Source organism: Tyto alba, unplaced genomic scaffold (genome assembly GCF_018691265.1).
Source record: "Tyto alba isolate M040663 unplaced genomic scaffold, T.alba_DEE_v4.0 Super-Scaffold_1000006, whole genome shotgun sequence".
Taxonomy (NCBI): domain Eukaryota; kingdom Metazoa; phylum Chordata; class Aves; order Strigiformes; family Tytonidae; genus Tyto; species Tyto alba.
This window is the reverse complement of record NW_024881272.1, coordinates 32,307,036-32,330,322: the sequence shown is the minus strand read 5'-3', so window position 1 is coordinate 32,330,322 and position 23,287 is coordinate 32,307,036. Positions and strand designations below refer to the sequence as shown.

The window sequence follows — 23,287 nt, the reverse complement described above, 5'->3', positions numbered from 1 at the left end:
TTTTTTTTTTTTTTTTCTTTCTTTCTTTCCCCCCCCTTAAAGGGAGGGAATTCCCTGGGATTTCAGCTCCGCAACAATACCGTCCTTAACCCAACCGCGCAGACGCCCAGAGCACAGAAAGCAATTTTGCTCCTCGATAGGAAAATTAGGAAAATAAAGCCCGTCGGCGGGCTGGAGTGGGCTGGGCTGGAGCCGGGGCAGTGCCACCGCACCGGGGACACCCGGCTCGGCCCCGGCGAGGTCACACCAACCTGAACCCGGGATGAATAAGAGCAGTGTTAGGCCCTGGGATTGTACACGCAGGGGGATGCTACTTGGCAATGACATATTGCTGGGGGAATACACCAACAAGCGGCAACTATTTAGCCTGAAGTAAAGTAATACAACAAGAAAGATTCAGGTATTAAAGAGCCGTTGCTGATACCCCACGTTCTGACTTTGGTTCCCGTAATATATGAGGTGCATACGTGTGCATGTATAAACCGACGACAAGTTTTACCAACTTTTTCCCCCGTTCCTTTTCAGCGTCTGGTGTGATTGATAGCATAATCAACCCGGGGAAGATTTATGAACATTTACAGAAGACTCTGAGGCAAGTTTCATGTGGGACTCGGAGATTATGTGGTCTTGCCACAGAGGCAGGAACCGGTAAAATAAATAGCACGATCGCAGAAGTTGTCCTGCTTCCAATACACCTCATTAACTAACTCTTCCTCCGCTCACCCTTCTGAATACAAACACACCGGTCCCGTATCGGCTCCATCTATTGCCTACAGATTTTCTATTTAGACTTACGCAGGCTGCAATTAAACGAAATAGTTCTCATATGTAAAGTTCATAAACAGAGAAAAGTTCTGGCAGGATTTAGGAAGCGGTGCCAAGCCCCGTTCCCCTCCCTGATTGCAGGGCCCTGTTGATTTTAGGCGGGCGCGGGGAAGCGAGCGCGGGCCGTGCCGGAGGCCCCTCCGGCCACCGCGGGCTGCAAACTCTTCCCAACTTTGCAGGGTCGTCCCTCACGCTCGTCATTTGAGCGCCGAGAGTCTTTGGGAACCGCGGAAGTCGCCAGCAGGGAGTAGAGGGGTTAAAAATTCAGAGCCGATGGTTCAAATCTATATTGCAGATGTCCAATTGGCTCCCATCGCCCGCTGGCCTGGCCACATGGGCCACCGGCCGGCGGGAGCTACTCCGGCCTCGCCACTCCTCTTTCGCTTCAAAAGCAGATTTAAAAAAAAAAAAAAAAAAAAAAAAAAAGAGAGAGAGAAAAAAAAGAGAAAAAAAAAAAGAGAGAGAAAAAAAAAAAAAAGGGTAAAAAAAGCAAGCCAGCTGCGGTTGCAGAGGTGGGGCGGCTCACGGGGGAGGCCCGGGGTGGCGGAGCGGCGGGGCAGGGCGGGCAGCGGGGCGGCGCGCCGGGTTCCCCCCGCCCCGGGCTCCGGCCCCGGGGCTCCAAACCGCCCCCCCCCCCCCCCGGGGGCTGCGAACCCCGCCGGGGGCTCCAAATCCCCCCGGCCCGGGGGTCCCAAACCCCTTCGGGGGGCTCCAAATTCCCCCCGGCCCGGGGGTTCCAAACCCCTCCGGGGGCTCCAAACCCCCGCCGGGGGGGTTCCAAATCCCCCCGGCCCGGAGGCTCCAAACCCCCCGGGGCTCCCCCCCACCCCGCCCCGGCCCGGCCGGCAGGGGATGCGCGCCGCCGCCCGCCCGTCAGTCCGTCCGTCTGTCGGTCCGTCCGTCCCCGCCCCCCCCCCCCCCCCCCCCCCCTCCGGCCCCGCGCTCCTTCACGCATCTTGCTATTCAGCCTGCGCCTCGCAGACAAGGTTACCCCAGAGCGGCTCTGTAATCCTTCACTGAAATAGGCTTTATTGATTGCTCTGGTCTATTGTTCCCTTTTCAAGTCCCCCAAGTTCAAGTTCATCCTGGTGTTACATCATGTCTCGTTGCTAGGGGCAACCAGACAGCCCCAGACGTGACTATCATTAGCAAGAGCCGCGCTGCGCCCTCCCACCGCCCGCCAGCCGCTCTGACGTAGCAGCCCCGCTGCAAACACATTGAAGTATTTATTCTGCCTAATTTATGACCTCCACAGCAAGAGAGACCCCCACTCCAAAAACCAACACTGTTGTATATTTAATTAATCTGTCTTTCTCTGGCACTTGGGAAAGTTAGACAAAGGTCTAATTATTGTGTGTCGCTCCCCACACTTTTCTTTTTGGGGTGACTATTTGCATGGGAAAAGAAACGGCGAGGCTGGGCGCGAGTCCCCTCCCTCCAAAACACCTTTTTTTTCTCCCCTGCCCTATTGACATTTCATGAAATACTTTAGCTGCTTAAGGGAATTAGAAAAAAAAAATCTGATGTGAATGTAACTCCTTCTGAGTTGGTATTCAGTAACACAAATCAACTCATGACATGTTTAAATTTAAATGCTAACCACACACTCTGCGAGTTACTTTAAAGGTTAGTTTTTAATCAATAGAAGTTGCTGACTCCGGAGTTTTTAGCGGCGCAGTGCAGCTCTGGGGCCTTTGTCTAGCGTTGGGCTTTCAAACTTTTTTTTTTTTTCTTGAGATGATTTTAGCAATGATTTGCAGACACAGAGTGCTATTGTGCTCCTGACTAGCAACATGTCAATAAAGGAGTAGAGTTACCATGCACTAGGGTGTCAATATGACTCCTGCAGACACTGCTCGGCCTTAATACCAATGAAAAACTTAATTAACCCTTACAGGATCAACCCAAACCGCACGGCTATTTTTTAAACTTCCGTGCCGGGGCTCCGGATCGCCTCTACTGAAAAGCTGCTTTTACGGGATCCAAACTCCGAGCCCCTCGCAAACAGCTGCGTCCCGCTTCGCCTGCTCCTGCAACCCCACTTGGATGAGATGTTTTATGGGCTGAGGCAGCAGAACAGCGAGACAGAAAGCGCATTTACCCATCAGATCCCACCAGCACCGCTCTCAGGATACCGTTTTAATTTAGAGCGTCTTACAGCTGAAACGCACACACAGAATGATCCTCCTTTTCTACTAATCATTTTAATATTAAGATCTCATATCCCCCTCAAGCCTCCTATACACGTCTAAGTCTTCCCGGATTAGGTCTGAAGAGCACCATTGTCCTTCTGAAGCACCTGTGAAACTTCTCTGCAAGGGGAGAGGAGACCTCCGCGCATCAAATGAAAATGTCTACGAAGCGTATTGTGCTTTCGGGGCCCTGATAGTTGGGATCTGTCAAGTTTTTTTGCACGATTAGGGGGCTCAGAGGGGAAAAAAGAAGCCCGCATCCCTCCGTTCGGATGCCTGAAGTGTTTTCTGCCGCCTTTCAAAGCGCTGCTCAAGGTGGTGCGGGCTGTGCTCTCACGTCTAACCACCTTACCCATTTTATCCCTTCGTGTTCTGTAACCTATCCGACTGCACCCAGACGGAGATCGGCGTATTGCCTTTCTTAATTTAAAATCTCCATTTAAATCATGTGCACTATCACAATACGGTTAGGATGATATTATCTCCGCGCGTTTTCATAAAAGAGCCAGTATTTTATTTCCCCTCTCTTTGCAGTACCATTCTCCCAGCGAGTTTAGAGCTAAATGAATCCACTGGAGCTAAAGGTCCTACTCAGTAAAATTACTGCCACACAGTTGTCGGTGCCACTGTGGGTCTGTATTGTCCTGCCGAGCATCTCGCTGTCCTTCCCCAGTGCTCAAGGTGAAACATCAGGAAGAATTCTGCAGTCCGGTACGAGATCTTCGCTTCCCTTTCTCCAGTCAAATGAAGAAGTAATCTCATCAGGTTGAAAAGTGCTGACTAAGGATTTAATAAAGTGCCTGCAGATGTGTGTCATCTCTAAGGTATTCAACTCATGTAATGCAAAACAGTTCCACACCGAATGTGCTTATAAAATTCCATTTAACCATTGCAGAGCTCTATTTTACTGTTCTCAGAGGAGTATTATCACACTTTTTTTTTTTCCCCCCCTTAATTTACAGCACCATGAAAGTTGAAACTCTGCACTGCCAGTATCTGAGAATCCTCACAGTAGTAAGGTTTTATGAACCATAAACAATATCTACTTGACTGAATCCTAAACAGGAAGTCTGAAATGGCAATTACGTTTCTTTGATAGCACAAGTCTATTTGTTTCTTATGCTCTTCTGGAGATAGCAGAGACACACAAAAATCCTCAAGCCACTTCTGACAATCGGGTCCTTTGTATGGGAAGAACAGCAAGGAAACACTCCGCAATTCAGGATATTTAAAAGGAGAAAAGCTGAAAGTGCCTCATTGACTCCGGTAGCAGTTTCTGCCTGCGTCAGGAGCCCAGAAACAGGCCCATTGTTTATTAAAATTGTCTTAAACCAGCCTTCCTGCCCGACGTGTTTCACCCCCGGCTCCCAAGCCTAACTCTGAGCACCGCTCACGTGTTTTAAACCAGCAAGACAATCAAACGCAAACTTGTTAAATTTACTTCTACCTGCACATCTCCTGCCCTAACAATGAGACCTTTCAGCTCGCACAAAAAGTGAGGGTTGTAAAGCGGCCCCTATCTGTTTTTCGAATTAAAAAGTTAAACAAAAGTCCTCAAGGGCAAAGTTTAACGCTGCGGAAGGAGGTTGTTAATGTGGAATCCAGAACTGGGTGTGACAGTTGGCTTATTTCTCCGGGCGATGTAGGTTATTTAAGGACATTCACACGTTTGAAACTCTGACAAACTCCACGCATCGGAGCTTTTGCTTCACCTAATCCACTCAGGGCCAAGACCTGGTCTGTGCTAGCCATTTTCTCTAGGTTTCAGCCCAGTTCGGTTGCAGGACGGGTCGGTGCCATCGGGACTTCAAACGCGGCTGCCGCGGTGCTGCGGCCGTTGCTGCCCCGGGCACGGCTGCTCTTGCAGGAAGCTATCGCTGCACCGGCCCCGGGTGGGAAAATCCACCTTTGATAAGAGCCTAAATAAAAAAAAAAAAAAAAAACCAAACTTGCAGCTTTAGAGCTCGCCGGCAAAGCGGCTGTTTGAGCAGCCGAGCTGAACCTGAGCCACAACCGTCGGGCACCTGCGAGGATTCATCACGGCGCATCAGTTCCGTTGTTTTGTTGGGGGGGATGACATTTCAGACATCTCAAGAACTTCAAGGCAATTAAAAACATTAACCCTGGGAAGGTGAATCGGGGTAATGAGTCCTTCTGGTTGCGAGGATAAAACCAGAATGTAAACGGCCAGGTAGCACACTGGTCCTTTAGGCATCACCTCGTGAGAGGTCCCGGGAGGGCTCTTCTCCACCGTGGGTCTTTTGAAAGCAAGGGGCCAAAACTGGGGTTTTGATACAATTTCCAAAGGGCTGCCAGGGTGAGTGAAGGCAGGGGCAATTCAGCTTCTGGTGCGACTGGCTGGAGGGCCCCTGCAGATAAAGCAACTGCCTTTGGTTTACCCCACGTCTGAGTTCATCCCACTTTTCAGTTGGTTTCTCCAGAGTTTCTCCAGGCCTGAAATATGATCCTACCGCGTAAACCGAAAGGTGAATATTAAAGACAAGGTCACCTTTGTGTGCCTATGGAAGTTATTTTCTTAGAGCTGGGATTAATTATTTAGTAATTATATTTTCCAAAATGAAATACCAAAAGGGACGTAAGTAGCATGTTGGTCATCCCCAAAGGGACATAAAACAGTGAGTGAATCTTCTGGTTGTCCAACGTCCACACCCAGGAGAGTTGCACGCCCCACTACGAGCACATTTATCCTGTCTCGAGGAAGATAAAGCCCGTCCCGCGAGGGACACTAGTCTCCAGGCGATGTGTACAGTAGCTCTGCATCCAATAGCTTTTGCGAGGACGCCAATTGTGGCAAACTGCATTAAATTACGTGCAATAATTTTGTAATATGGACTTCTGCCTGCTGACTATTAAAAATGTATAGTAGTCCAAACCACTTCTCTCCTGGGACCAACAAACTCACTTCAGGCAAGATTTCTGCTTGGGTTCAAACCTCAAGTTGGGAACAGCTAGTGTTTTTAACTAAGTCACCCCAAACCCTCCCAAACCTATGAAAACACACTCATACAGTAACTCCTGCTGTTGTTCCAGACATCTGAATGTTCCAGTAAAGTGTCCCAGCTGGCCCCAGATGTTTCTTAAGTATAAAGCAATGCTCTGAGCGCTGGACCCCCTGCCGCCCGAACCTGAGGCTCAGAGGATTAAAGATTGACTGCGCTATGACATATTCACATTTAGCCTGAATATAATACAGCAAAGACTTATCAATGGCAAATGTTTGAAATGTAATCCAGCAAGCAGAGTAGGCTGGCACTTTGAATATGATGTATAAATAATGTATGGGAACTTAAGATCTAAATTAGATCTACAGGAAGAAAACTTTCCCTTTTCTCTGACTCTAAAAGAAAGTTCTCTCACAATGAGGTCATTTTTATGTCCGTCTTTTGGTTTACAATTTTGTTTTTAGACAGAGGGTCTTCCTTTTACTTCGGGAACATTTTGTGAGTTACAGTTTTCCTCCAGTTTTCTAAACAGTTAAGTGAATAAGTTCACTTATTTGTTAGTAAATTGACTTTGAAATCTGCAAAATAACTTCTAAACTTTGCATCCTATGGTGAAAGCTAACTGCAGTAACGCTAAACTGTAACCCTTGCAGTGTTTTTTTTGTTTTTTTTTTTTTTTTTTTTTTTTGTTTTGTTTTTTTTTTTTTTTTTTAAAAAAAAAAAAGATAGTGGAGTGAGAGAGAGGAAAAAGAAAGGGAGAAAGAGAGAGAAACAATCCCATTTTGGTTTTTGTTAGAGGACGGCATACTACATAGATCAGAGACTTTTCAAAAAATAAAAACCCCCACTGTACACAAAGCACAGGAAAATGTGAGGAAAAAAGGAAAAACCTAAAAGCAGCTTAGAATGTGTTAACTCTGCCATTCTGTCAGCTTAAAGAGTATTTTATGCTTGATCAACAGCTCTCTTTTATTATGCTTTTCTTTCATTCATTCAAGACATCAAAGACCAGAACCACCAGTGTACCTGATCTACCAGAAGAACTTGTAAGGGTGTTCTAAAGAAACGGGGGTATTGGGAGCCAGACACCCCTGCGGACAAGGCAGTTCAAAGAGAATATTTCAACAATGATTACATTTTGTAAATCTTTGTACGAAAGACAGCTTATTTCCTGCTTTTTTCATGAAAAATAGATTCTATCCATTAAAGTGAGCCCACAGTATGAAAGTTACTTGAGATCTGAGGTACAGCAAGCGGATTAAGTGGATGGTGAGATGAAATCTTTGAGAGAGACGATGGCTTTCTCTGATATTTGTCGTTGCCATAAGGTTTTCTGACTGGGATAGAAACTTTTTTTTTTTTTTTTTTTTAATTTATTTGTAGACTTGCTGGTGGCAGTGAAGACATTTGTAAAAGCAAAATAAACCAAAATGAAACAGAAAGGAGAACTGTAACAAATAAAGGAACTAAGAAAACAAATGGCTGCAAAAACCTTTTGACATGTTTAAGGGAAAAACTATATATATTTGCCCCACTCCAAAAATCGCAGGCTAGCCATTTAAATCCAGCAGACAACTCCGAAGCACAGCACACAGACCCAAGCCAGCTGTTTACTTTTCAAAGCCCGTGGTGGTTTCTGCATTGATAAACTATATAACCTCACACACACAGAAGGGATTTTAGCTATGCCAGAGCTCATTGCTCTGTCCCGGTTTCTTTATGCGCTGTCACAGAATAAAAATGATCCTAACACAAACCCTGAAATAATATCTTGCTCCAGAAAGGACATCTTTGTAGATATTTCCTGAGTTACTGCCAAAAAGATTTTTTTTCACTCATTCATCCTTTCAAAGTTTTGCTATAAACACAGCCAAAATTGTTCGGGAGTAATCAGAAATGACCAAAATATGACCCACCAGCCAAGCACAGCTTTGAGGGGGGAGCAAGCTGCCCCCATGCCAGCGGCCCAGCCAGCAGCCACCTCTGCCACCGCACCTGGGTGACAGTCACCGGCACCGGCACCGCTCTCGCTCCCCTGCTACACGCATCGCCTTTTGCAACAGAAAAAGAAAACAGGAATACGCATTTTATCAAAGAAGCAAACTGACGACTTTAAAACCTGCCTTGTGGTTTACATCTACTATTCAGATTTAAAAGTAAATATGCTGCAAAGGGGTTTTTAAATTCGGCACTTCATACCTCGCATTTTAGACAGCCCTGTATTTTCCTCTGCTGGCAGCACAGTGAAATTTGCTAGAGAGTGTTATGTTTTTAATATTTCTTACACTAAATCTCACTTATTTTTCTTTTCCCTTTATAAAATAAAGTGTGCATCGGGACTTGGATCTGCTTATAACTTCATGCCGGGAACTCCCGTGGAAACTCGGTCGGCCGACACACTGCTGCGACGGGACTTTCCAGCATTTTGCTAGGAAAAAAGTGAATCCTTTGGGAGCCGCCGTGGGCCCGCTCCCAAAACTACAGTGCCCACGTTGTCCTCCATTTCCCTGCGCCCTGGCCACGGCACAAAGCCGGTGGGTGCACGGGGACCCCCCCCCCCCCCCCAGCCCTGCCAGTGGGTGCACGGGGCTGGCGGCAGCCCCGGCTTCCCAGCCCCTCGCAGCCGCGCTCTGCCCGTCCCAGGCTCCGGCAGCGCGTTTGCAAGTTCAAGTTCAGGTTTAAGTGAAATAAAACGCTCCTCGGGAGTCTGCAGCCAGCCCTCATTTACATGTGATCCCTCTGAACTTCGCCTGCGCCAGCGCGCCCTGTTTCCAGGGCCCGCCGAAGGAATGTTTTACAGTTAGAGCCCGCAGTGCTTTCTCAGGCATTTTAGACCCAGAGGCCCAAGTTTCAAGCTGCAGCATTAAAAGTTTCCACAGAGCTACTGCAGAGAGAGGGAGGAAGGGGGGGGGGGAGGGAAATGAGGAGAACAATATCGTCTTAATTGTCTCTATATAGCTCCACAGTTAAAGTATTACTTTTTAAAGGGACATAATTTATTCTAGAGGCACGGTGTTATAACAACCAGTACATACTTTCACCGCAGCGTAACCCGCTCTATTCTTCATTGTGCTCTCCGGTTTTGTTGCTTTTGCAACTCCTTGTTACCCAGTCCCCTATACTGTACTTACAGTTTTATTCAATTTAAGCCAGTTCCTGCAGTCCTCAGGCGAGCGAAACTCCCCTGAAGCCTCAGGACTTTTGCCTGCACCAGGACTGCAAAAATAATCTCCCCGCAACCACCGCTTCCCCCCAAATTTCTTTACTTTTATTGCTTTAGACAATCGGGGAAAGTCATCCAAAGAAAATCAACCCCCAGTCTGGGCCTCCCAAGCTCCATTTGCAGCGAGACAGCCTGAGCGCACACACACACGCCCGGAGACACACGTACACACACACACACACTCGGGGGGTTTGCCCCGGGGACTCTCCTTCCCCGTCCCGTGCCGGCGGGGAGCGACTGGAGCTACGTGAGGGGCCCGCGGGGTCCCAGCGGGACGGGCTGCTCTGCCGGCGAGATGCCGCAGAGGCTCTGGCTCTTTGCAGAGTCTGGGGTACAAAAGGTGGTTTTCAGCTGTTTTTCTTGACTGCCCTGGGAGTACTTTAGAGTAAGTGCAAGAGGAAAGCGAGGGGAGATAATAATAACTTGAACTAGAGGGGAGAGCGAGCGCTCCCTCCAAAATCCGCCCCCCCCAAAGCCTCCAGCGCCTGGCCTCTGCCCACACTGGATGTCTGGGGGTGAAGCAGACAAACGAGCAGCCCCACGGCTCTGCTGGGAGAGCAAAGGCAGCGTGCACAGCCTGGTAAAAGCAGGGCGAAAAATAAAGGGGGACACACGTGCCGGTGAGGATTTGGGCTGTGGGCAGCAGGAGCGGTGGGGCTGGCGGGTAGGTGCAGATGGACAGAGGGACGGCGTGGGAGCTGGAGACTCCGGGACGAGGTGGCTGAGGCAACAGCACGGTTGCAGAAGTGGGCAGAGAAAGGTTGGGGTTTGGAGACTGCAGAAGTGGAAGAGGAATTGGGGGTTTGGCATGTTCTAGGTGTACCGGGCAAGGAGATCAAAACCAGTCTCCAAATTAAAAGCGACAGAAATAGGGGCATGGAGGCAACTCTGGTGTCTTTGCCACATTGACCTTAAAATTGAAGCAGACAGTGAGCTGGAGGAATAATGAATCAGTTCAGCAGTGAATCCCCCCTTCTCAAATCTCCCCTTAAAAAAAGAAAGCCAAGAGGGCATTGAGCTGAACACAAAACTCCGGAACGCGAGAACTTTTGATGCCTGCATTTTTCCTGGTGCCTTGTGCCTTGTTAAACTGACCAAACTGCTCTACGAAACACGGAAGGCCGTGCACCGTGCCTGTGCTCAGCGCTTGGCCCGGGGGATCGATGATGGGATTTCCCCTGTTACGCCGCGGGGAGCCCCCGGCCAGGGACGTGGTGGCCGATGAGTCCCGTACAGATTTATGGGGGCCATCAGGGTCGGGAGGGTGCAGGATCTGGGTGACCAGGAAAGGCCACCCCACCCTTCGGAGGTCACCAGCTCTCCGGTGGAGGAATGGGAAAAGCCTTCGCAGGACATGACCTGCCTTTGGATGAGGAGGGAGGTATTAGACATGGTTGGCTAAAGGGAGTTGGGTCTTGGCCTAGTGTGGAGTGATTTTCACACATATTGTGAGACGCCAGTGAAAGTCCTGGTGGAGTGTAAAGTCATTAAATGAGATGAAATTAAACAATTTAGTTATTTCTGCTTCATCATATTTGCGCAGTATGGCAGGCAGAATGAATTACTACTAATGATCAAATTTAGTAATACTAATTAAACTATCTCAATTTAATTAATACTAACAGAGAAAACAGACAAAATTACTAATGTAAACCTTGAACTTAAAATCAAAAGGTGTCTCTTCGCTTTTATGAGTCTCTGAATGTGAGGCTTTTCTCTGAAAATAGACTGTATAGAAGTGGCTCTTTGTACTCAGTAATGAGTAAGCTGCTCCACTGTATGGAGAATTACAGCTCTCCCCCATCTTTTCTTTTTTCCCCCCCCTTTTTTCTCAATGTTACTACTTTTACTCCTCATATTCCTGAAAAGCCTCCAGGAGAAGAATCTGAAATCTGTTTTGACTCACGCAACATCAACAGGACTGATAAAGCAGTCACCACTACTGGGACAAGTTCTGCCCTTGTTACTACTGTTGGGAGGACGACGAGTTTATAAAGAGCCTGTGGAGCCTCCCTTGCTGGGAATGAACCAGACCGAATGTAACCTGGCCTATAATTTCAGATTTAGCCTACAAAACCAGCAGATTGGGAAAACCGCAAAACTAACCCCACCTCTACATCAAGGAAGATTGCTTTGGTGTCACTGAGAAAGAATACCTATAGCCACAAATTAAAAACTCTAGAGATACACAATGACTGTACTGCAAGCCCTCCCCACAAAGAAAACGTGAATTGCAACCTTTATCTTACTTGAAAAAGACTAGAATCATTCCACTGTGCATAGCTATAAGCAAAATACAAGCATAATTAAGCGAAAATATTGTATTTCTAAAACAAACTCCTGCCAATAACGAATCTTCCATCTCTTACTCTTATTGACTTCAGTGAATGCACAATTGGGTCCAATACCATAGATACACAGACATGATCTTTAACCCAAAAGACTACAAGAAAGTCCTTCAAAGAAAAAGGAGGGGAGACAAACGAGGAAGATTACGTGTAAAAGTGTTCCTGCAAAATCTCAAATCTCATTTTTTAGCACATGCAAGGATGAAAAAACCCAACTCCACATGCAAATTTCACATCTAACTTTATCCCCTTTTTAGAAAAAAGATACCCTTTTCTGTTGTCATATTTAAAAAGATGTAGTCATAGCAAAAGCACAAAAGGATACCTGAGGTTGTATAAAGCTCCTCCAAGGAATGCAGAAATTATTTTGTTCGGTCTCAAAGGTGGCTCATTTTATTAGTAGTGATTTTTGTTGCTCATATCTCATAACTAAAATTACATTTCATTGGCTTCTGAAATGTATTTAGCTGCATCTCTTCATGTGTAATAACTAGTATTTGTATAGATGATGTAAGAGTTTGGTCATGCAAGTGAATATGCCTGAAAATATTATGATTATAGTGTCAGTACTGTTTTCGAAATTGAGTATTAATAACCAAAGTAACTAAAGGCTACATAGTCAAGCCTACAATAGATGTTCATGTTTAGCCTCCTGATTTATTAATATTAGATATTTCCTTTTTAAAAGTATCCTGGTTTTGGATCATACTTTTCCAGTTCTACCTCTGTAGGATATAATATAAAAACAAATGCCTAAAACAAGACGATATCTTTTGTTGCTCTGAACCAGGTTCTGAAACCAGGAAAAGTTTGAAAACTACAACTTGGCATGCTGTTAGTTATCCTTACTAAGAACAAACACCTTTGTTAAATTTAAAATATAAACAGGTTTTAACAAAATTGCCGTCATTTTGCTGTGTTTCTTTTGAAGCCCCAATCCTTCCCCTGTATGCTATTACACTTCTCTAGGATAGTCCAGCACCAGGGGAGGTGATGCTCAGTGTCTCGGGATCATGAAATCTGCTGCAAACTGGAGAGGCCTTCTCCGTTATGAAATGGCTTCTCATCTTTTGGTTCCTTCTTACGGAATTTAGTATTCATTTCAGAGCAAGATAGCCTATTTTGCAAGGTGTTCACCTCTGAAGCTTATTTATTCCTTGACCTCTGTGTTAAGGCCATTAAGCAAAGGTGACTCTCAGAACAGAGGCAGCTTAGTGCCTATCCACTGGGAAGGATGTAGGGATTGTGGCCTTTAATTTTTGACCTTCGTTGTAGATTGTGGTCCTGATCCTTTGATTGCAGAATTGTTAAAAAGTATATATGGCAGTTGGCAAAAATCTTAATGTTCCAGTAAATGCAAAAGCCATAAATCCAGCTGGTGACCTTTTCCATCCAGGTCACATGTGACACCTACTGGAGTTTGTCAGGCTATGTGGAATTTATGGAGCTCATAGAGGTATCAGCTGCGAAAGCTGAACTTTCATGAAATGTCTTTCAAAGGCACTTCCAAAACCCCTGTAAAAAGTCAGTACGTTTTTTTTTTTTAAGGGTATACATTCTACACACATTTTAAAAGGTCTCATCATGCCATCTCTTCAAATCTTCAACACTTAGGAAACTTCAGCTCTTAAATTATTACTCTTTACAAAATAGAGAAATCAGGCCAGGCATGTAATTATTGTGATTACCAACTTCCAACAACCCAAACCCACAGAATAAACTGAACCTCTGCACATTCCTTTCTTTTTCTCGTGCAACTCTCTGCCCCTCTCTGAAATCAATGGTATTGATGGCGCATTGTCAGTCAGGGAAATGTGATTTGATAGTACCCTAAAGCAGCTGCAAAAGAAGGGAAGGAATACAAAACCTACTCAGGTCCACACCGTGAGCGTGAGATCAATGTTTTCAATAATACGTTTGCCGCCATGTAGCACCCTAACTGTCGCAATTAATAATGTAGAAGGAGCTGATTAACTTAAGTAAAGTGCTCTCCACTGTGTAAACACATAAAGATCTATAGGGCAAAAGAGGAAAGAACGAACAAAACGTCATTTTTATATTTTATGCGGACACATTCTTGCTTTCTATTCTGCTCTTGTAACAATTACTGTGCTAGCCACTCTGACAGAGTCAATAAATCGATCTGGGACCTGATGCAGCAGCGGGGCAGACTAATCCAATACAGCATTATCTGCTATGGAGGTTGGGGGCGGGCGTGGGGTGGCCAGGAAATCGGCCAAGTCAAGTAAAAGCAGTAAGAGGCACATAACTATAATCTTGCCTTACACTTGTTTGTTTGATCTGTGTGTGTGTCTGTACGTATGCATGTGTGTCTCTGAACAAGTGGGCAGCTCTGCAGGAGGAAAGTGCTTTGCATCATGCTGCATCTCCAAAGGCCTTACGATACTCCGGTTGATCACAGGACCCTGTGGTTCAGCCAGGATCAGCACCCACTCTGATTTAATCATGTCGTCGGCGTGGCCAATGAATTTAAATACCTGGGGACTCTCTCCCCAGCCACGCCAAAGTTAGTACCTGCTCCCCCCTCTCAACTGAGCCCCCCACAACGGTGGCAAGGGCTGCTGCTTGTCCTTTGAAAAACAAATCTGGGAGTCCCCTGCAGCGTACTCTACCTGTGAACATAGGAGCTGTCACATTTTGTCAGCTTAAATGGTCACTTGGGCCTGGTATTATGTCTGTGCCAGTGGCTGCGCTCCTCTTGGGAGGAAGATGCAAGAATCCCTATAAAGGAGATGGACCAAAATGATTTGGCCTGAGGGAAGGCTTCTTCCCAGCCCCATGCAGTAAGTGGTAGGCCTTGTAAATCCATGTTAGCGGGGAATATGAGATTGAAAAAATAAAAATAAAAGAAAGTTTCCTGCTGAATGGAAAAAAGAAAACTGTTTTTTTGGCAGAAGTTCTTCAAGAAGGAGAACATAGGCCATTGTTATTATGAAGACTTTTCAATGAAAACACAGAAAATCATTGCCTTTTAGAGTAATTGTTTAGCTAAAGAAAGGTTACACAGCTTGTAGAGAATTTAGTAAGAAATTAAATCTCTCCAGCTCATTCATCATATTTCTGCATTTGCCAACTCTTCCCACCAGGCCCACACTTACTTCTTCTCTCTCTTCTCCCCTACTGTGGAGCATAAGTAATGGCCATAAAACCCACAGAAAGGGTGCCTTACGCACAGGCTTCCTGTTTATTGTAAGGAGGGGGAAAAAAATGCAATAAATTTAATTGCTTAGTTTGGGAAATTCGTCTATGTCCATTGTAAATAATTGTATGCTATATCTATTGGAAATAGGATGCTTAGTGTTAGTTTCCAAAAAAAAAAAAAAAAAAAAAAGTCTGAACTGCTCACCAGAGCCTGCAAGGAGGAGGAAGAAAAAGCACAGGAAAAAGGATCCCCCCTACTGAGGACTAACCCAGGCATTTCTGGGCTGATTTGGCTCCAACCCACTCAGAAGATACAGCCACGTGATGGAAGTTTTCTATGAATCTTTACCTTTATAGTGCAGTATGTGCTTTCTTCTTGAGGCATACCGTTCTCTGCTGCTTTTAAAAAGTGATCTGAGAGTGAAATTTCATATTGCCCCTCTGCACGAAAGCTCAGTTAAACGGGCTTTGTGCACTGAGCTGAGCAGGCAGTGAAGGGAATGCGAGTTGGGGCGCGACCCTGATTTCTGGTCACCTGTGGAGCACACTCTGGACTGTCATTAGTAACTGTGACCAGAGCAGCACGTTCGCACTCACACGGCACTGGGGACGTGTGGCTATGGAGCTGGTATGTGACCGGGGCACATCAAGAGCACCATGACTGCACGAGGGCTCTTTGCTCCCATCCTGGTGGCACCGTCTCAATTTTAGAGCAGCTAAGGATTCAGCCAACATCTCCTTGACTAATTTCAACAAAAGAGAAGAGCGAGTTTAATATGGCCAAACACAAAGCAAAGGCAGGATCTGCAGTCTTCTTTCAGCTTCCCAGGGTCTCAGACCTGCTGATGCTTGACAGAGATTGACGCAGCATTTTCCGTGCAGGCTGTCTTGAGACTTATACTACATTTTTAGATCCATCTCCAGGCCACCCTCAAGATCAGGCCAGTGGACAATGAAAGATGGCACCAACATTCAGGTCTCATGTCAGTAGCTTGGTACTTACTATATATTAAGTGGCAATTACTATATATTAAGTGGTCACATATACAACTTCCTTTTTTCACATGCTCAGCTGTTCATTGTAATGGTTCTGCTTCTGATCTCTCTTTTGGGTCTCCCATTTCTTATGTGTACTGTAAATGTCTAGTAGGAAAGCGATCCATGAGGATGTATGGGGCCCACATAGGAGCAATCTAAAATTCAGATGAGGCTTTGGGCACTGTATAACTCTGCTCTGGGTGTCGGAGGAGAGCAGCCTTCACTTCCCATTGCTGATACAGGAAATTCCACAGATCCCTGCTGAGTTTGGAAGAAGGGTGATCCCTCTAACTTCAGCAGTTCAAGAAAGTAGCAGTCCCACACCCTAAAATCATGGGTTTATATCTGGTCTGTGCAAATTTCTGTTCTTTACCCAGGAGAGACGTTATTCCTGCGTGCAAAGTATGTTCTGAACCTACTACATTTTCTGTTAGGGGCCAAGAGAAGGAAAGGGGCAGTTGAGTCTCTGCTTGAAAGTGCTTTGCAGTTAAGTTTCTTCCAGAGCCATGTGTGCTGGCCTAGGGAGGTTACTTTATGGAATATGCAATTCTCAGGGGCTTGAACTGATTTGAATAAACGCCTCCAAATTAGCGTTCTTCATCTTCGTCCATGCTCAAACACTAGCGGTGCAGTCAGCCTTGAGGATAAGTATTCTTATCCTGAGGAGGAACAGTCTCCTAAGCAACAAGTAGCACTGACCTGGCTTATAAATAGTTCTGCTCAAAACCCCCGAAATAAAAGGCCTGATCTTGTTCCTGCAGCCTCTCATGTTCTCTGCACGTCCACTGCGATGTACGAGCCACACGCACCCCTATCACTTTTTCTGAACACGAACTGCTCCGCCAAGTGAAGCGGTGGCTCAGCTGTTAGCACGCTGCAGCCATGCCACGAGACCCTGACCTTACTCTTCCTCCCCGAGGCCCAGCAGGTGCTGCCTGTCTGACCAGAGCGGTTCCTGGGAGCTAGGAAATGGGAGAAAGAGAGAAGGGTGCAGAGGCAGAAAAGGACAGGCGGCTCGTGGGACTCATTAATAAAGCACATCAGCACGAGGTGTGCGGGAGTGCGGCAGCTCTGTGTCCCTTTCTGACGGTGCAGTGGGCAGGGCACTGTGGCAGGGGTTTCAGCGAGATGCAAAAATGGAAAATCCTGGTGAAGCGAGGCACATGTTTTATTTGCCAAAAGAAAAATGTGTGCACTGGTTTCTTTCTTCCATAGGGTGGCAATGGAACCTGGGCACAAAACAGCCACGCGGTTTCAGCTGCAGGAGCGACAGCTCTGGAGGAACTGCATTCGCTGCCTATTCGAGGTGCTGACTTTGATCTATGAATCCTATACGCTTTCGGGCCTTGCTACCTGCAAGACTGCTTCCCTGCCTCCCCCCTGCCTGCGCCGCCTCCAGCCGCGGCCAGGGGCATCACCTGCGCTACGCTCCTCCGAATTTAGTGTCGAGGCAGCAGTGACTGGCTGTTATCACAGAAGGACCATCTACTCCGGAATTTGCCTCCCTCCCTTGTCTGACAGAGCTCACATCTGCTAACCTACAGGACACAGCATAAAGCTCATTTTTTTTTCTCATGCCCTTTGTTTTAAAGTGCTGCCAGTGAAAAATTGCAGGTTGCAGTTTGCTTTCTAAAAGGACTGTAGGGAAGTAAGGTACTCCTTCCCTTGTCTCTTGAAAGTAATTGTACAATTAGGTTTGTATATGCACCTGAGGCACAAGGTGGTTTTTTAGAGATAAATAAAAGCCTAAAAGAAAAAGCTACGAAGATACCTCTGTCTAATTCAGGAAAAGCAGAGAACAGGAGCAGATCTAAGGAAGTTAGCAACTTCCTTACACGATAAGCATTTTGCTAAACTTTAGTAATTTCCCCCCCTAACTTACTACAGGGCAGCATTACTCTTCTATCGATGCGTTTCACAGCGTGCGTTTTTGTACCTGGTCTTTGTAAAGGCTGGTAGCAAGAGCATGACTGTGCTTCCGAGCTTGCTGGTTTTCATACTTGTCATTTTGCTGCCTAGATAAGCTTGTTAGACTTTTTGGCTTTTTCTCATGCTTTACTGCAGTGTGCTAGATAAGTTATGGGCCTTCTGTTTCAGTTGTTTAGCGTTATAAAGGATGAGCTCTGTCTCAAGCACCACTGTAGCTGGGTGGCTCTAGGGCCCCACCAGGGAAAGTGTGAAAAGCCAAGACCTTAGCTTGCTATCCATGATCTGACTTAAGTTTGGGATTGTGCAGAGACAGAAGCAGGAAGAGCTTCTACATCTGTTCTTTTAGAAAATAGTTTTATCTTTTCCTAGAGAAAGGTAAGGGAATAAATATTTGGTTTTGTGCTTAACTTTGTTATAGAAACTAACTGGGATGGATCTGATATAAAGCACGTTTAGATTAGAGAGGGATTTTTCCTGAAACGGCTGGACAAGGGGGTGCAGGATCCACTTCCTCTCTTAGGCAGAGAAGAAACCCATTTAGTTGCTCACAGGTGGTAAAGCAGTTGATCCTCAGCCTGGGTGCCTGCAGTGGGAGGCAGTTTCTGTTCTGTGCATCCTCATACCCTTACTGCGAATGGCACACGGGCTACTGGCAGGTAGGAGTGATTAGATGGAGCAGGCATGCGTTGCTCAGAAGCTGTTTTTAGCATCCAAAGTACAATTTCCAGGAAGATGTAGGGTAAGTAGGTGGCAAACAGGACTCAGCCTAGTAAACAATGTTTAGCGCGAAGTGGAGCTGCAGCTCACTGAATACTTATGATCCCTAAAGGAATTTTGTACTATAGAGCAAAGCGAGGGCATTAGAGATCAGAAAACACCGTTTAGAGCGGTGAGTGACAATGCAAACTCCAGTCACAAAGAGCAGGTCGCTAGTTTAGTGTTACCAGCTGCACGTACTCTGAGTGCATATCCTGTGTTTCACAATTACTTTTATCACTTGGTTAGGGAAAAAAAAAAAACAACCCAACAAACTCAGTACCCTTTATTCTTTATTAGTGTTGTTGCTACTGATATGCTAGTCCCTAATTAATGTGATGGTACTTTCCCATTCCTCTACCACTCTCCTTATTACAAGTCCTTGGCAATACAAGAGACGTATCTATTACTTAGTCATGAGGTATCTAGACCAGCTTGCTTTTGAAACTAAAGACTGTGTAGCCCAGGCATACTGTATTTCTGATTTGCATATGGAAAAGGCAGTTAAAAAGCTGATGCCCCCATATTGCTTGCAAGTCAAGTAGCAAAAGTAAATGATTTATCAAGCAAAGGTTACAACACCTGTGCCTTTTTGTCAACATATACAGAGGATGCCAAGTCAAGTGTTTCTTCTAATAGCTCAAACAGAAATTTAGATTCAAATAACCCCCCAGATAGGACAATTATGCGGTGAGCCACTGGAGTGGGAGAGTGATGGATGGGGTAAGCAGAGGCGGTGTATGAAAACACAAACCAAATGAAAAGTTTTGAAGCTGCTAAAACCAGACAAAGCCAACAGCCCTTTTGGGGCTTTTGTTACTGAATCAGAACTACTGACTTCAATCAGTTTACTTCCCAGTCCCTTCTGTCATGGAGTTGTCGTCCCGTTACAACCTTTGTTGACACAGGAAGATGGACGGCCTTTTTCTAAATAAAATATTATATAAATTCTGTGAAATTCCTTTGAGGGATTATATTTGAAGCAATGTGACATAAATCAGAACATGCTGCTAATGGAAATGTCTATTGCTAATTTTTATAATGCCCATTAAGAAAGGCATGTACTGGTTTTGGTTGTTTAAAAACAGCCCAGGACAGAATGATCCTTGCTCAAACCCAGCCATGCTGTTGTACATTTGTCTGCGATTTTATTCCAATGTTCTGTGAAAGCCTGTGAATGCCCATGTATGGGAAATGTGACTTCTGCTGAACGGCGCTGTCACATCTCCGTGCACAGACTCATTTTTGCAGCATTTTAAGACTAATAACGATGATGCGTGACTAGCGCCTGTAGTCAAATGACCCACCGATTGGAAGAGAAAATCAGAGCCACCAAAAAGCTGACCATAATGTTTTCTTATAGCTTGTAGCTGGACTGTAATTTTAAAAAAGCAGATGCTCAGATACGCTCTTCATTTTTATTTTGTTGTTCCAGCAGTAAAGAGTTGTTTAACCCTTATATTTAAGCTTGACTTTCAGAAGCTCTGAGTGTTCATTGCTTCCTCTTGTCTAAGGGAGCTGTGTGGCCTGGCAGTTAGTGGTCCTCAGGACCCATATCTTAGGCTGACTCTGAATGAACTATAAAAAATCCTGATGGAAAGCAGCCACCCCAGCTGCTTTTAATAACACAGTTCTATGTGTTTTTATATTTTCATTTTGAAAATATCCTAAGTGATTATCCTATACACTAATGCCCTCCAAAAAGAGTACAAAAGCGTGTCTTTGTTTAGAGGAACGCTAAGCAAATCCCAAATCACTGCAGTTAGTATTTTTACCTCACTTCTCTGATTTAAAACACAGTCAACTTCAGAGTTGTTTCATGAATAAGTAGTGTGTTTTGCTGATAAATTATATATTTAGTATCAAGTGGGTTGTGGTGGTGTAATGATGTATAGAAGCACGGAGATGCAGCTGGAGTCAGAGACTGGAAGTCAGTCTCCTTACCCACTGCAGCATGTTTGACTTTAATTGAAAGCTGTGCTTGAGTATTGTTTTTCACTGTACAGCATTGTTATTCACTATACTGCATTACATAGAAGCACTTAAAGTAAGGCTAGAGCACTTTAACATTATTTAAGTCATAAATAAGGAGGATAAAAGTTTACAGTCAACAAACTTATCTGGGAAACCTAGGCTGCAGGATGCAAATAAGTTTAAAATATTTCTGAGACTTAATACTGTTGTGTCTGACTACATAATCAATTTACCAACTAGTAGTTTTTCAGGTCTTCTGGAAAAGGTAAGTAGCATTCTCCAAAGGGTTTCAAGTTTCCTTAGCTATGAAGGAAAAGACCAAACGCTTAAGGACTTTAACAGCATAGCTTAACATTCCCGTTTCCCGATTTCTGTGCATTTCTGTGTATTCCAGTTGTTTCCAAAACGACTGGAGAAATACAATTTAGATGTGAAGGCGTATGAAAACTTGTCACGTACATGAACCGAATAAAGGAAGAGGCCTGAAAAAGTGGGTGTAGGCTGTGTTTTGTTAAGGCAGGAAAAAAAATCAGAACCTGATGGGTTAAAACCCCGCTCTGCACTGCTGGTGTACTTTCTGTGACCCTGTTTAATGCAGAGAAGGTTTGAGATTCGATGTAGTTTAACCTGTGCTGTCGACAGAGCTATAAACTAAAGCCCCTAACAAATTGTACACAAAGAACAGATAGCAAGAAAACACATCGTGTTCACAGGCATCTGGTTGCAGCCCTGTAAACTGAAAATCTTCAGTAATGAGAGACTTGTGTTTCATTGACAGCATAGGTGCTGAAGCCATCGCAACAAGAGGTCTGTCTTCCTGCGTATACTGGACTGTGGCATGTGACAGCCATTAATCTATACACCAATTATTCAGATGCATGTAAATGATTTGAAAGAACTTACAAGAGCTAAGAGTAGCACTCCCCAACATGCTAGTTATTTCAATTATTACTTTTTAGTCATCGCAACCAGCTCAAAACAAAATTACAAATATTTCTTGCTGCTGACCTTTAAAAGAATTGTAACATAGTCAAGCAATCACTTAAAACTACAAACTATGGTTGTCCTAAAGCGCTAGTTCTGCTCACTTTTTTTTATACCTTCTCCCCCATGATAACGTGATATTAAGCACAGACTTAATTTTTTCAACATCTGGCTCAAATTAGCTGCTAACAAAACTGCCAACAACTATTTTCTTAATCGACCCGGGGAATTTGATACAGCTTGGAAAAAGCACATTTAAACCTCGTCCTTCTCCTAAAGAAACACAAATGTTTACTTGAGCTTCTGATTTGACCATAGCAGGACTATGAATTCAGTTAACCCAGCTTTATAGGCCTGCCTCAACTGGACTTTTTTCTCTTTGTGTAAGGAAACAGATGTGCTCACAATTACAAAATCTCCTGCTCGCTCAAAGCCCACCATGCAAATGGCCAGCCAGGAATTTGAATCTCATTTTTTATATGGAAGTCACTGGAGAAGTCTCCCGTTGGATCTGGTGGGGGACTAAGGTGCGCTGTTACCTGACGGGTCTCTCTGAGCTCCTTTTGCCTATGCAATTAAACGCACTGCCTAGGGAACAGGTTGGAGCAAAAGTCTTTGAGAAACCCAGTCCTAGAGGAAAATACTGTGCGCTAGAAGCCAATATCTTAGAAAGCAAGAGAGATCTTTCCAGGTACAAAAGCAGAGTTATTACTACATAAGCCCAAAAAAACACAACAGACAAACAAACTGCAAGTGACATTTCACTGTAGTTACTGAGACCATGTGGGTGAAGTGACAGCGGCAATGCAGCTGGCTCCGCGGGGACACGTTAGAGTACACTGAAGAAGAAGAGGATGCAGGCATACAGAGAAGTCGAAAGCGGCCCACCTGAGTCTGTTGAGGGATATTTACAAAGCTTGGATCCCGTGGTCCAACACTGACGAATCGGTTTGCGGGGGAGGTGCTGGGTGTCGAGTAGGCTGTGAAGGGAAGGGACACATGCGTTGAGGAAGCGGCACTAGATTGCACACGAACAACACCAAAACACACTGTCTCAGAGCCACCTAAGCAGATGTTTAACATAGAAATGTGCAAACGTTTTAGAGAGCGAGAGTTTTGGTTTTAGACACTGGAAAGGTTTGGTCTTAATGGGGGGGTGGGGGGGCGGGATATAAACACGTAGGGGACTGGGCTGCTCCTTGCGAGGCAGGATGGGGCAACGGCGTGTGCTCAGGGAGGAGGGTGCTGGGGTCACCTGCGCTGCTCTCCACCCCTGGGGAGAACCCTGCAGGCCTCTCCGTGCTGGGGTAGCACGAGAGACTTCTGGAGGTCCTGGCATTGCCTGACTCTTCTCACTCAGATATGTGGTGCCTCTGGTTTTAATGGAGTTTTCTATAGCTGTGACTTTACTAAAGAGCTCATTAACAGAATCAGACCCATATTTCATGCTATCGAGAGCATTCTCTCTCGATACAAAGTTTTGGGTTTCATACTGCTGTGGTCTGCACTCTCTAAAATGCTCACTTGATGTGTTTGACAAACTAGGAAGATCCTTTCGGTAAAAAATTAATGGGTTGCAGTTTCACTGGGGTGGTAAGTGCAATCAGTCTGAAGGCTGAAGCTGCCTTTAAAAACTGGAATGGCTCCCATAAATGTAAAGCTATTAAATGCAATGCAAGCCAAGAACCCAGATTACTTCCAAACTTGAAATACTTTAATGATTTTATTGTTGCATTATATTCTCCACTGCAACTGTCCACAATGCCACGTACTTCCACATCCAAAAGCTTTCAATGCATTTTCAGTCTTCCTCTCATTTGAAAATTCCCCATGCAATCTTCTCCCTTGTTCAGCTTTTTGCATGTTCAGATCTAAATTCAAATAACCTAAATA

At 45.2% G+C, this 23,287-nt stretch overlaps 1 protein-coding gene across 16 annotated transcripts in view; it reads right to left on the bottom strand.

Moving 5' to 3' along the window:
* The window catches only part of NFIA (nuclear factor I A), a 360,430-nt gene that overhangs the window by 7,929 nt on the left and 329,214 nt on the right, over positions 1-23,287 (bottom strand). For 14 of the 16 annotated variants that reach the window (XM_033008836.2, XM_033008837.2, XM_033008841.2 and 11 more), the window contains one exon: positions 22,283-22,374. The exons of the other annotated variants lie outside the window; for them this stretch is intronic. In XM_033008836.2, the coding sequence (XP_032864727.1) occupies positions 22,283-22,374 (92 nt within the window). The remainder of the gene's footprint in view (positions 1-22,282; positions 22,375-23,287) is intronic. 16 annotated transcript variants of the gene reach the window in all.